This window comes from Lepisosteus platostomus, chromosome 7 (assembly GCF_059453375.1).
Source record: "Lepisosteus platostomus isolate fLepPlt1 chromosome 7, fLepPlt1.hap1, whole genome shotgun sequence".
Lineage (NCBI taxonomy): Eukaryota > Metazoa > Chordata > Actinopteri > Semionotiformes > Lepisosteidae > Lepisosteus > Lepisosteus platostomus.
In genome coordinates this window covers 63,147,255-63,162,617 of record NC_142617.1, presented here as the reverse complement: position 1 = coordinate 63,162,617, position 15,363 = coordinate 63,147,255, and the positions used below count along the sequence as shown (strand labels likewise).

The 15,363-nt window shown below is 42.4% G+C and overlaps 1 protein-coding gene across 8 annotated transcripts in view; it reads right to left on the bottom strand.

The window, feature by feature from the left end:
- Nucleotides 1-15,363, bottom strand: part of LOC148659455 (neogenin-like) — a 201,614-nt gene that overhangs the window by 59,298 nt on the left and 126,953 nt on the right. For all 8 annotated transcript variants that reach the window (XM_088641695.1, XM_088641697.1, XM_088641698.1 and 5 more), the window contains exons 6-7: nucleotides 4,954-5,108; nucleotides 4,220-4,340 (exon numbers count right to left, since the gene is read on the bottom strand). In XM_088641695.1, the coding sequence (XP_088497821.1) occupies nucleotides 4,220-4,340; nucleotides 4,954-5,108 (276 nt within the window). The remainder of the gene's footprint in view (nucleotides 1-4,219; nucleotides 4,341-4,953; nucleotides 5,109-15,363) is intronic.

Sequence of the window (15,363 nt, the reverse complement as noted above, 5' to 3'; positions counted from 1 at the left end):
CTCCCATTTTCTTATTCTTGCAAGGATTATCTTTTGCAGACGGTATGACACTATACGGACATCATGAAGCCCCCCAACATCAGTACCTTCTGGAAAACGGAAATGATTGCCAAAGAGACTGGAAGTGCACAGAAGTCTGGAAAGAAAACAGCCTCCTCCAAGTACAACCAACAACTCTGGGAAGATAAGATCCAGATTTTAAACACCCTAAATGGAGCTGTTGAGCTTGACCCCAAGCTCTCCATTAGCCACACACACATCAGCACTAAAAAGAAAGTTTCCTGTTGGAAAGACACAGCATTAACTGTAAGGAGAATTGTGGCAGAAAATAATCCAAACAAATACTGCTTTCGGGAGCGTGTTGTAAAAGCAGATGTTAGGGTCTATCAGGAAAGGCTTCGGTGAAATTTTGTGACACAACATTCACTGCTTAAATCATCATAAAATAGTGATATAATCACTATAAAAAACACATAAAATCGCATAAGCAGACTTCACAAACAGTTAAGGTTTGCACGCACACACATCACAATGCTAATGGATTCATCTGCTGGCTTTGGTATAAGGGAGTGCGGGAAGTATTTAAGCGTATTTTTTAAATAATCAGTAATCTTGGCAGGTTTGGAAAAAATCTGGACCTCTCATGTTTTTCTTGGTTTGAAAAAAGGAAAGAAACGTCGGGTTCTTAAAAGCCTAATTAGAGACACTACCACTGAGGTTAGCATGGCCACCCTGTTATATAATTACTACTTCTAACAAGGCTTCATGGATTGCTCTGTTTGCAACCGGATACACTGCACCATCTGTAGTTTAAAGGAATACAACGACCTGAGGAGCTACGCTGAACACTGCGTTTCCTCACATTTGTGCTATAGTTTGGGAGCAGTCCACAAAGACTGCTTTATTTTTTCTGCAACCATCCCAGTCACAAAACTCTGAATTGCTCAAGCCTTGGGTTACAGTATATGTATTCTAGAGTTCTTCTGACTTATAGGTATGACTATTTACTTTTGCTTTTGCAGGGTCAATAAAACAGTGGTAATTAAGCCCCACAACAGAAGTACAGGGGACAATGTGGTAGCTGAAGTTGCCTTGGTGTCCTTCCTGTGCCGTCAGGTAGGATTTTGGTATTGCTAGAGAAAAAAAATTCAACTGGGATGGGTTCCCATTGAGAGACCATGTTGATCACCAACGCAGTACCAGTTTGGTAAGGCCTTGTGATCTTCTGGGCTAGAGTTCAGCCACTCTGAGATCAGTTGCTTGGCAACAAGTGCCAACCAGGCCCTTCATATTTAAAAATGACCTGAGCAAGTTGCAAGACAGCTGGACTGATCTTCAATCTTCCTCCACCCCCTTACCCCTCCCTCCTTTGGGATGCAACCTTTGTTGCAAAAATCATTAAAGGTGTTAAAACATACTTTTTAATTCTGTGAAAGACACATGAGAGGAATGAGAAAAGGAGACACATTCTGATTTTATTTCTGGATGTCTGTAAGGGGTACAGGCTTAGCACCTCAAGCTCCAGAGAAAAGAAAAGAAGCACTTCACGAAGACCACACTGCAGGTACATACCATTGAATTTAGAGCAAAAGGAGCAAAAAAAAAAAAAAAAGGACATCACCAAACTAAATGCATTACAGAAAACAATGCTGGCCTATTAAGGAGTGACAAATTAAGACAACAGAAAGGGCAGCTCAAGTACTACTTGCTGAGAGAGGTCCAAGTCCCGGAGGAAAAGGCCAAGGTCTAAGCAAGGACATGTCTTCTCAGCCCTTCCAGATCACCCCACGCTCTTTGTGCCATTTTCCATTACTCACTGCACAGATTGTTACTCTGGGTTTTAATCCGCAGCTCAGCTCCAAGAATGCTAATTTGCCCCCAGCAGGACGGGGAACAACAGAGCAGAGGGAGAGGAGCTTTAAGCACACGCACAAAGGAAAAGACGCCGACGCGGAGGACGCGGCGCTACAAAGCCGGCGGCGGACGGGGCCCCGGAGGTGTGGTGCGCCGGTAGAGCCAGCCGGAGACGACGGCGGGGGTTCTGGGGCTAACTTCCCCCTGCGGGTCCTGCCCATATGATGGCAGAGAGGAACAGGTTGCAGCAACTGGAGGGAAGAGGCTCCAGATGGCACCAGGCGGCTTTTCGGCAAGGGCAGTGCGGACGATCAGTGGAAGACACCCACAATGAAATTCAATTAGTTTGTCAGGAATCAGCCAAGCTTCTCCAAGCACAAGGCCGGACTGGACCACACTCACCCTGGAAGAGAATACCAGGACTTGCACAGCACTGAAGGGCTTAACTTTCCAAAGTTGCAAGGGGTTTACTGAAGAGTGAGGACAGTACCTGTATAACGAAAGGCTACAAAGCTCTGTCAGTCAGCCCTCTAGAGGTGAAACTGAAAGGAATGGGGCTGCATGAATGCAGGGAGGACAGTAAGGGCCCGGTATTCATGTTGTAGGATTTCACAGCTCCCCATCAGCTGCAGTTGAAGAGCTCACATCAAGTATGTACCAGTCCTCCACGCAGGAGTGTGGTGTATTATACACAGAACAGAACTGGACATCTGCAGTGAAGGTAAACAGAGGATCCTCTAGGTCTCTATTTAACAAACAGACTTTATTATAGCTTCCTGCCTGAATAAATCCACATTCGCACCATGTGGAGGGCTGTGCTGAGGTCCTCAGGCCTTTTCTCCTTCTTTGGTAAAAGCAAGAATGAAACACAAACAGACAGGGGAAAAAGCTCCATGGGAATAAAACCAAGTGCAAACAGACACAACAATCTATGGACAGGAAAAAACACATTCATCCCAGTTATCCAATCTTAACATCGAATTCAAGGTTTTATCCTCAAGAAATGTGATGAATTGAATAGGCGATAACCCTAATCTGCCATTATGATATCTATCACACATGCAGGACAATCAGTTCTCGATACACAAACGTGCTCAGCAGAATGAAAGTGCTGCCACAATTAAAGACTGGAAGCTTTTACATTTACATTCCCAGTGTCCACTGCAGGATTCCTCAGTTACACCAGAAAAGCCACTCAAGACACCAGATTAATTTTATGTCACCACAGATTCTCTCTATAGGGATCCCAGGTCAACAGACTTCTAAGCAAAACGTCTAATTGTCTAAGCAAACGTCCCACAAACCACTGAACGTTTTCAGTAAGTAAACGCTTTCAGTGAGTAAACTGTGGTCAAAACTACATACCGGCGTCCTGTGTTAGGACAGTAAGATTTTGGCTTCGATATGTCACACACCACAAAGAGAACATGAAACAACAAATAATACCTTTTGGCTCTCATGCGGTGTATAAGGCACTACATTGAAATGTCCTTAAAATGGTCTATCCATCTGAGCAGTTAAGGTAAAATAAAAGTTTTGTTAAAGCAACTGCTGTTTACCTTTAATATTTCTCGATACTCTATACTCTGTTGTCCATTCAGACCCTTGGCCAACACGTTTTAAACCTGGTATCACCCAGGGACTCTCCTGAGATAATTCTATACACAACAAGCCCTGGATTGCTAATGAAAATCACAAACCACAAAACTTTCCCCCAGGGAAACATTTTTGACAAACGTCCAAAACCAAATGGCATAACTAATCTACTACTTTTATTTAAAATGCTGAAGAAATGCATTTCATTCCCCTCATCATCAGAAAGCTGCTTATTCCTACAACTGTACCAGTTCTGTTGATCTACTCAAATCTTATCGTACAAATTCTGGGTTTTATCTTGTAAAAGACTATCAAGAGCAACTTCACTACAGACAGAAAGCTGTATCAACATTTGCTTTCTGTAAAAGAGGAGGAGAGAAACTAAACCTCTTGTCATTTCCACATTCATTCACAATTTACACAGATAAGCTTGCAACTGTGGCCATGTTTAGATTATCTAGCTTTCTTAGAGGAGCTCTTTCCATCAACAGGGGCCTCGACCTCCAACATAATTGGGTACCCCAACCCAGGAATTCTTGACCGCCCGCAAGATCAGGAGAGCTGTGGATCCTGGTGTTTGTCTGAGGTTACAGGCAAGGTTAAGAGGTTATTTTCAACCTGAAATGTGTTTTCACCTTCTGTGATCCACGCATGGCAGGTTGTCCTCAAAAGGACCTCAAAAAAACCACCCATGTGAAAAGTCACACAAAGGCCCAGCACAGCTCTTGAGATTGCCTTCTTCAAGCTGGGTCACTCCCCCACTACTCACCACGTTCCAGGATGATGAGCTGGGCGCTGGCTTGCACATTTCCTGCGTCGTTTTCAGCTAAGCACTGGTAAAACCCTTCGTCAGACTTCACCAGCCCCAGAACCTGCAGGTTGTGCTCCTTCTGTTGGCAAACGCAGGAAGACATTCATACTCCTGAACACCAAAACGCAACATAGCCCATGCTACAAAACCAAGCACTCAATAAACACGATTAAGCAATGACTTCAAATATCAGTGCAGTTTAACGCAAACACAACCATACACATCTATTTCATAAGCAACACAACACTACAAAGAAATCTGTATTATAGGCAATTTTAGTGTTTTGTACTTTTTATAGATCAGCGACTCACTACTGATAACCAGGCTAATAATGAAGTGGAACTCTTCAGCTTTAAATTGTATCTATAACCGCTTTCCTCTCCTTCTACCACAAAATGCTCCAGTGTGCTTTTCAGCCAAGCAGTAGAGGGTTAGGATTTGAAGGGAGAAATATGTCTGTGACTGGATTAATTATTTCCTTGGAATATTGTAAGAACTGGTCTGGCAGAGGACAGAGGCAGGCAAAACAGGGCGATTAGTCCAGCTGACCCTCAGAAGGACTCGTGTCGCCTCGGACGTAAGTCCTCAACATCATGTCACTCTAAAACTTTCCGTTTCCTCTGCAGGAGACAACGTTTGCTTTGAAGCCAAAAACAGGCACTACAAAGAGGCAAGGAGCGAACTAGACTTACGATGATTTTGAAATAGTCGCTGGGAATGACGGCGTCTCCATTTTTGACCCACTTGACTGTCGGGGGGGGTGTGCCCATCACCTCACACTCGAAGACAATGTCCATGGACTCGTATGCATAGATGTTCGCTGGCTTCTTCAGGAACTGTGGGGGAGCTGGAAGAGAGGGCAACAGCCTGGATGAGATGTGCTCTTAAACCAGTGTTGACAGCTCTGGAACAGATCTTTCTAGGATTGTTAATTTATTCAAAGCAAGTACTTCTGAATTACAGAAAATCATTTAGTGTAATTGTATCTCTCATTATAAAGATCTCCTGTAATTACTTTAAAAGCCTTTGACCTTATGAAAACCAGGTGTCAATCCTGCTGTTCCTATATCCCTGAAATGAATAATTAGCATCCTATTTGTCTAGTAAAAAATATACATACAGAGATCAAATCAGAATTTTTTTATAAGAAATTGAATTGTGCTTTATCGGTACAGTACCTCCATTTATTGGTAAGTTGTGCAAAAATATTTGGACACCATGTATTGATGCTTAGCATGACCATTTAGCAGCCCAACCCCTTGAACCACAGCATTCACAATCATGCAAACTCTCTTCAGCACCTCACTGGTTCATTTGAAGTATAAAGCTTTTGCCATACAAAACCTGAAACATGTGCTGAAATTGCAACAGTATGAAATGCATTGCTTTCAGGAAACTGCCGTTTCTTAATGTGTGGCTGTTTGGCTAAAAAATGTTTTTTCCGGCAATTATGAGGTAAAAAAATATGTTTGTATTCTTTAATGATCGTTACACCCAAATGCAAATTTCCACTGTGACCTCTATTGGCCTTTGCACACAAAGCATTTGAGTAGATTTCGATGTGGAGTGAATAAAATGATTTAGCGGAGAAAAGTGTCAAGCTTAATTTTCTAAATTGCCGCTAATAAACCAATAACATTTCCATGCAGCTATAGTGTGTGCATTAAAGCTCAGCAAGCTTGTGTCTTGCTTGACTCCTTACAGACGGACTATCAAGCTTACAAAGCTCCACACAGTATTCAGAGACTTGTAGAAAAGCACTATAATCCCTGCCTACCCACAGCTGTCTTGTTTGTATGGTACTAACTACTACTGCTAAAGAACACAGCTTTACTAGAGAAAACAGTTAATGGAGCTCTCTGCTGAAGGAGTGAGGGATTGCTATGAGAGTGTGTACAAGGACACTCATCCTAACCTGAAAACTCTGTAAGCCATTCACTGGGAAGTCTTCCCTTCATTTCCAAACACCTGGTTTAATAACAAAACATGCATTTTCATACCTGTCTGATGCAGTACCTAAGAAATTCTCAATGCAATGAAGGTGCTTCTGTGGTAGCTAGCTGTATGGAAGACCCCATTCTCATAGCAAGACCTCCCACAACACCTTCCTCAGTGCATCTGTATTCTTAGAAGCTTTATTCATTTTATTTACCCTCACTACTCTACCAGGGCCATTTGTGTTTTTACTTTGATGATTCTTATAGGGTAAAAAGTATACTGGGTGATGTCCTAGGAAGACCTTAGGAGCAAAGCAGAAGGTTTCACATGAGAATTTCATTTTTGGATTAAGAATTTTCATTGTACAGTTTTTAAGGAATGAATTAAGTTTGGAAATTGAGGTATGGGTTTATTAAGTCAATCATCTCTACCAAGGGAAAGATAGTGGCAGTCAAAGGCCCGATTTTTGTGGAAGGTTATTTCAAAACCAGTAGCATGTAGAAAACCCCTGAATCTCCGTTTATTCAGGCAGTTTTGCTTCTACAATCCTTACTGCATCCTGACTAATACATTGCTTACCCATGATCTACACTTATAAACCATTCATTCACTATTTCTACAGAACAAAAGAACACACCTCTTGTAGCTTTGCCAAGAGGACAGAAAGGGCCCTGATGAAGACACAGAAGAGCACTAGCTGTTGAGTTCCTGTGGCGGCTTGTTATCTGCTGCCTGTGAATAATCCCACTTCCCTCAGTCAGTGTGCTGACATGCATCATTTACCCTCAATGGGCTTCAAACATTTGGAACCTATTTGACTAAACAAGTAAGCACAAAAAAAGCTAAACAGGAAGACAAACTCTTGGTATGGATTGGCTTGAATCTGCAGCACTGCAGTCAGCAACACTGAAGCACAGCAGCAGGGGGTCACTGAGACAGAGAGTTGGGCCAGGAAGTCAGGTGATGAAGGAGGCATCCATTAACAGACACAGAAAACTCACAAATGTGGAAGAAAAGCACAAACTTTTTTTGTAACATGTGGGATCAGGCTTCATCTTCACTCAGTTTACAGAATTCAATTGAGGTAAATTCTCAGGAGCAGGAACGTACAACATTACTGTGTCATACCTGGAATTCATTACTATACCAATAATGTTTTAGAAACCTGTTACATTCTATAATTAAGGTCTTTGTCAGCATTACCTCAAGGAGCAAGGAGTTTGGTTAATCTAAAAATGTAATCTACAAAATTTTAGGTGAGATAAAACGCAACAACTACTGTGTGAACAGCTGTGATACTTCAATATATCGCTTGATGAGAATCACAAATCATTATATTAGCAACCAAATGAATAAAATGGGTTAAATTAACTTCCATCTTTTACAATTTCCGTTTTTGAAAAACAAACTGTAAGGTCACACAACTAACACAACTTTCCTTTGCAGTTTTTACAGAAAAATGTTCAATAAAGAGGAATGCTGAATGTTGTGCTCATGGATGTCACACTCAATCCGCCTCATTCCAGTTCCAAGACAAAGAGGGAAGGAAATGTCAGAGCTGTCTTGGTCAACATGCTGTGCAGGAACAATTGAATCCTCAACATGTAGAAACAAGCAGGCGCAAAAGAAACAAACACACACTATGGGAGCTTTGATTCCAGGCCCAGCTGTCTCTGAATTAAACCAATAACGCTCAACAAAATGTGAAACAAGAGCCTAGCTTCGCCACTGCTCACCCCCAAGGAGGCCAGAGCCTAGTTTTAGCTAATTACAGCTCTGTTATTTTTATGATAACGGCTTGCTTTCAATGGCTTTTCTTCCCAATCCCAATAAAAACAACCCAAATAATAAGCCATTCACATAGGACGTGAAACATTTTTCCATTCTGACTGCCAGCAACCAGTGTGAATTCCACACCAATTACCTCAGCTCGTCAGCTCCCTGGAAGCTTTACGACCCCTCCGCCACCCCTGAGCCCAGAGACAGGCCAAGGCCTTCTCCCAGTTGTCAAGAAGGTCCAGGCGCCTGCTCCAGCTCTTCTGGAACATTCTAGCCTCTAAAGAGAACGCCACAGGCCTCCAGGTCCAGCGCAGACATCTTGGCTTTTAAGTGCCGCGACACAGAATGGAAGGCTGTTGTTTAAAATGTTATGTGAGGATTTTCTAACTAAGAAGAGAATAAAGCTTGACATTTGTGGCAGCATTTCCCCAACTGCAGTATCAGATGCCCTTTAATCCACTCGCCAAATTAACTTGAACTAAAGGCGCTTCTTATTCAAGCAAATGTAGCAAAGTGGCATGAGACTATGCGTCAAACGTTAAGTAGAAGCATACCGTGAAGCTGCAGAACAGTATTTTAATAAACCGAGTTATGTTTTAGGGACATGCCAACATTCTCAGTGGCCTCAGTGAAATGAGTGTCTTTTATTAGCACAGCAGTTTGTTTAGGGAATTAAAACAACAAACAAATTGCATTAGGACCACATGATTTAAAACCTTAATTTCACATTATGAAGTTTCACACTTATAAGGAACTGAGAGGCCATATAACGAAACAACCAGTAGGAATAAAAGAGGGAAGAGCTGTACAAAGGAAATGCTGGAAATGAAGGAAGAGGTGTTTCTTTTTCGGTGGTGATGTTGTATGACTTAAGGTGAAGCTAGGGTGGTACCATCATTTAAGAGGCCAATTCTCCCATTTGCTCAGCACGTCTTCTCCATGTCTGACAGGTATTTGTCCATGCACTGCAAGACTATCACAACACAGTTCCCAGCCCAGGAAGATCAGAATGATCATGTCTGTTTAAAGTTTAATGTGGCCAATCCTATGTCGCTCACTGTATGCAGCACACTGTCAAGGGCATGTTGTTGGATTCAGATTACCAGGTTGACTGGGCGCATTATACCCTGCTTATCAAAGGTCTGTTGTCAGTGTGCCAGTGGTTTAGGTAACGGCATAAGCAGTAGATACTGTATAATAAATGCACCTTATTAAAATAATAATAACAGCATCTTATTTATGCTATTATTTATACCAGTTTTCAACAAACTCAGAGCAGAAAGTCTTACACAATAGCACACACAACACAATCAATACCGTTAACACCTCTAGTGGCCCCAGAGCTACAAAATAATTTTCCTGATATGAATTTCATAAATGTGTTGTACTTATAAGTGATTTGTATTCTCAGTATATAACACATACACAGCCATAGAACATCATCATAACTGTTTCAGTGTCTTTCTAAATTTGGGGGACTTAGTCCAGCAGAAACACTTTGATGAGCGTAATGTAGGAAATAAGAATGTTATCTTTTTACCAACAGGTTTCATCATGTACTTAAATGGATTAACATCTTAATAATTTTTAAGTATTTTAAAAGGGAACATTGCTAACCAAAATTATTGATCAAATTACTGCATTCTGCCTTTTTTTTTATAAAGAAATGTAAGGTATTAGTACAGAACAAGCAGGTCTAATAACCCAACTAGGAAACAAAGTAGAATTGTCTATACTCTAAATTAAAATGCATCGTAATTTTATTGAATTTTACAAGGGCTTTTCAGTTAAGGTCTGAAGGAGAACATTCAGTGGAAAAACATGTCCTGTTGGTGTGTTGGCAACATAACGAGACCCTCTATTGTACTGTAATTTACTGAGACTCTTATAGGCTGTAACTGTGTGTTTAGCAAACGAAAGCATCTAATCTTCCATTGCAAATCGTATTGCACTTGATAATGGGATAATTCCCCCCTTATTTTTCCTTCCAGTAATTAGTTCAACACCCAAGACCGAACGGAATTAAGGCAGCCTTTCTGGCTTGGATGTTGTGCACAGGAGAGAAGTGTTGTTTTTGGATACTTGTGTAGGCGGAGTTGGTGGGTATATTATTACCAATCAGATTTTTAAAAAGGCATTGCTATATTTAAACAGAACTTTCTGCAACATTGGGGATGGACTTTTGGTACAAGAGTTGAAGGCACAAGGTGCATGACCTCAAACTGAAAGCGTAATGTTTCAAATTGACAGCATCCCTGCAAAATGAAAGAATCAAGAACAAGACAAAGCCAGGGTTAAATATGTCGAGCTCTCGTGCAGGAGCAGGGGACTATGAATATTCTGTCTAAGCTGGTCATTCCAATTTGGTTTTTGACAAATGGCTTTAGTTATATATCCATTATTAGTTAAATGGAATGAAGGCTTCAAGCTGAAGTTTTAGTTTACAGTATTCCCCAGTGCCCTCTTTGAATCCTCTGAGCATCAATTTGTTACCTGCCTCTGCATCTTAATTCAGGGCTCCACACAACTTATTGTAAATATATATGTTTGAATATAAACCACTGGGGACAAAAAAATCGCCACCATTCATTACTTGCTCATTGCTTTGGGAACACCTCTGTACATGCAGCCATGCAAGGTAAATTCCTTCTTCCTCCCACAAGACAAAGCAATAAAAAAAAAATTGTTTTAGAACAGACATAATAAAAAGCACTAAATGTCTGCTGCAGCTTGATATGGAGTGAACCGATCCCAGGTGTGATGAGTAACAAAGTTAAGGTGTGAAGACATGAGTGTGCAGTGACCTCTGCCACAGCCCCCACCTGTCTGCTAAGAAGTAATTATAATAATGATTAATTAATAATTGCTTACACTTATATAGCGCTTTTCTGGACAATCCACCTGGCTGCTGGCCATAGGAGGACATTGCACTAACTTCCAGCACCTATATCACCCTGCAACTCACAACTGGCAGCCCACTGAAGCTCAGCAGGTGTGAGCCTGGCCAGTACCTGGATGGGAAAAACGAAGGTTGCTTCTGGAAGAGGTGTTAGTGGGGCCAGCAGGGGGCGGTCACCCTGCAGTCTATGTGGGTCCTAATGCCCCAGTATAGTTACGGGGACACTGTACTGGAAAAAGGTGCCATCCTTTGGATGAGATGTAAAACCAAGGTCCTGACTCTCTGTGGTCATTAAAAATCCCAGGGCATTTCTTGAAATGAGTAGGGATGTTACCCCGGTGTCCTGGCCAAATTTCCCATTGGCCTTTACCAGTCATGGCCTCCTAATAATTCCCATCTCTGAGCTGGCTTCATCACTCTGTTCTCCTCCCCACTGAGAGCTGGTGTGTGGTGAGTGTTCTGGTGCACTATGGCTGCCGTCGCATCATCCAGGTGGGGCTGCACACTGGTGGTGGAGGGGATCCCCATTACCTGAAAAGAGCTTTGAGTGTTGTGTCCAGAAAAGCACTAAGTGTAAGGAATTTATTAACTGAAGAACCAATGTAATTATTAATAACTGAAGGACCAATATAATTATTAATTTGGTTGATACTTTTATCTAAAATCTTTATTAGCATTCATTTATGAATCTGGGTATTGTACCGGGGTAATAGTAGTGAAATACCTTGCTTGGGCATAACGGATGTACCCGGATTCAAACACACAATCAAACACAATCGGCCTAACCGCTACTCCACAGTGCTGCCCTGCCTGTGTTATCTGCACTTTCCACTTATACACTTTCTTACGGGTTGCAAACCCAGCTGCAGGTATCCTGTCACAGTTTCAGCTTGCTCTGTCATTTTCTTCACTAATTAGGTATTGCAGCAAACCGCACCCTCCAAAGGAATTCTCAAAAGACTGTTGAAAATCTAAATGTGAAATATCATTGAATATTAGATTCCTCGTGTTTTGTATTTTGTGCCCCTTTTGACGATGTGAAGCACAATTTTGACTTCTAAATATGCTAAATAATCTCCAGATATCTCCCATATTGCATCTTGTTAATGACCTATACTCTTGTTCATAGCAACAAGAAGAAAAAAAGAAATACTATGCCTAGACACTGTGGTTTGGGACTGGACTTAATTTTTTTTCCCCACATCAGTCTCCGCATGTGTAGAAAACAAATTACTTTTTTTTTTAATTCCAAGTCTGCAGAAAATACCACAACATTCTAAAAAAAGGCAATTTATAGCCCCATAACCCACAGGCTATTTCTGCGTTATGGTGGGCAATGAAGACTTGCGGTTGTGCTCGTTTTCCTGTCCTCCTATTCTTCTCTAATGTTTAATTAATGTTTAATGTTTCTTTATTAGCCCTATACAATTTCTTGCATTAGGAATGCGTCTTTTCGCATACCCCAGCTTTTCTCCAGGGAGACACAGACACAGAGACAGGGAGAGAAGCTTGGGGTCAGAGCGCAGGGTCTGCCATTGTACGGCGCCCCTGGAGCAGTTGGGGTTAAGGGCCTTGCTCAGGGGCCCAACGGAGTAGGATTCCTCTGCCGGCCACGGGATTTGAACCGGCAACCTTCCGGTCACAGGCGCAGATCCTTAGCCACAGAGCCACCGCTCCGCCCCAAAAAGCGCCTAAAGCAAGAAATCGACACGTGCATGGTGCTAATGTATTAATGAAATGAAGGCGAGCTCTGCGACATATTGACCACCTTTCCACCATCAGAGGGCCCATTATGAGCCAGTTAGCTGCTCCACAGAAGCACCTTTTCCAACAAGCAGCTCCAATACAGGCCGGGCTTTTTTCTGGTTTTCCCCAAAAGAGCCATCCATACTGCATGTCTCAAGTGATTGTCCCCCAGGGCCCATACGACAGGATCAGAACAAAAGAGAAATGACTTCCAGACCTTTACCTGATCTTGCCTTCTTCCCCTAATCTCTATGCTAACCATCCTGAGCTGCGGCTAAATGTGTATTTAGTGAATGGTGTTATGTAGAGCACAAGTCTGCAGATTACAGCTGCTGCATGCAATTTGTGACTGGTGGATCACTGCGGTGTGCTTTGCTGTGATACCCTGTTGCCTCAACTGAACTACCAGGCCTTGCTGACAAAGTGAACTCCCTGAAATACCCAGGAAGCAGCAACCTAAGGAAGACTCTTGAGTCAACATCCTACCTCCTAGCAACTAAAACAGGCAAGATGGACCCTGAGTGCCTTACTCTCATCTATAACTGTTCTTATGCGTTTAGTAAGACGTCTCAAGACGACACCACACCAGTCTGCCCCTAGAGAGCTTTTCCTTAGGAAGAGAAGGTATTTCTATCAAACTTGTCTTTCAAATATGCAGTTAGCTTTCAGGCAAGAAAACAGAAGAGAATGATTTAAGGTCTCCCAAAAGTTAAATATCCTTGAAATGGTTGCGGCGCACAATCCAAGTTCACTCCACAGTCACATACAGGAGAAAAGTTCATGCCCAATTTCTAAATTTAGGGACTCTAAATAAAGCGAACGGAAATCTCAGTTTCCATAATGTCATTGTGGGCCCGTGACACTTCCGATCACACCTACTGTGGGAAAGGCAGGAAAGCCACCAGCTCGTACGAAAACACCTTGTGCGTCACTGTGGTTCTCAGAACTGTCCCCAAGCCCTGAGAGGGAGGCTCCCTTACTCTTTTAACTATTGTCAGTTTTATCCTGATAATTACACATGCAAAAAGAAAATCACTGGCTCCCATCTAAGTCTGAAAAATCTGCCCCCCCTCCTCCCCTCCTAGTGAATGAAAGTGCAAAACAGCTGAAAACACAAGGAGGCTCATCAAAATTTAATATTCTTCAGCAGAGCCAGGCAATGAAATTTTTATTGGATCCCAGGTCCTAGTTCTAAATGAGGAACACATGGAACAAACAGACACAGCTCAGGAAAAAGGCCCTCCCCCCTCCACCCTGCCACATTCAACCTTAAGGCTCCAATTAGAAAAAAGAACTGCCCCACTGCAGTGCAGTGCTTGTAGAGCCCCCTAATTAAAACCTGCTGCCTCCTCCACTCTGATTTACTGTCTTGCCATCTCCTGTAAAGGTCGAAACAGTGCAGTGCAGTCAGGGCGACCTACTGTATCTGTCTTGATCAAGGAATACTTTTCCGTCTGAAGTGTTCTCGAGAAATAAGTAAACAAATGCATAAGTCAATGAATTAAGACCAGTTGGTTGCAGCTGTCTAAGAAACACAATACAGAATGTCGCTCAGAAACACTGAGTAGAAAGATACACGCACACTAGACGCAATAAAACACCTCTGACAGGGTTTTTTCAGTCCAATTAAGACTCTGCTACAAAATGAAGGACAGTCCATGCGAATGATCTAGACTTTTTTCACACTCAAAAAAGCCTAGCCTCCCAATGAATTTTGTCTCAGAACTGTTTGGAAAAAAAACACCAAAGATGACACTAAAGGCTATGTCACCATCTGAAAAGAATCAATTTTGAACTTAAATGCAAAACACAATTTCCAAAAAGCACTCTTGGCGATAATCAGATTTTTACAACCAAGTGGTGCTGCAAAACGTGACTTTGGTTTTGTAAGAAATGCTTTGATATCAGTCTTCTGCAGTTTTGCCTAAACAAAAAGGCACAACAAAGTCCTGCTCAACAACAGGTGGCCCTGCTTTCCTTCTTCACTGCTTACAAAAGGAAACGCAGCAGATGGGGAAAAGATGTAGTGCATTACAGTCTCTGAGCCACAAGCTCCGAAAACATGGGGCGATTAGTTTTAAGAGCCAATTCTCAAGACAGGCAAAACAATACAGTTGTTTAAGAGATTAAAGTGTCTGTGGCAGCTACAGAATTAAATAAAGAAATGACTGTGTGCGGGGAGGATGATATGTCATTTTTCTTAATGGCAATGCATTTGTTTATGATAATACTTTTCCCCAAAAGGCTGGTTAGCTCCTCTATGTCTGAGGCACACACAGCCCACGGTTTTCGCAGATCGAGATCAAACATCAAATGGCTGCCAGGCTCTTTGTGCAAGCCAGAGTTTGGGAGGGGGAGGAGGCATGAAGAGAAACCAAGGAGGAGGAGGGAGGAGGATACTGCAGAGTCTCGACACTCCATGTAAAACGAGCCGAACTTTTTCCTCCCTGCTCCGGTGGCTCAGAACCGATCTGTAATTCAATGACAGGGGGTCAGAATCACACCACCTGGGCGGCCAGATTCAGTGACCCCGACTGCTTGCTATATGCACTGGGAATGCTAATCAGGCAACTGTGCTTCGGCGCTGGTGTAATTAATCAAACATCCAGGCAATGACCAGGGAGGTGTGAGCGTGTGTTTCGGGGGGGGAGGCATTGATAGACGACTGAGTGGCCAAAAAGGAACCTGATGCAGTCCTTTCCCTCATTTAAAGATGTCATGGATCTGTGATGGAGGCTTA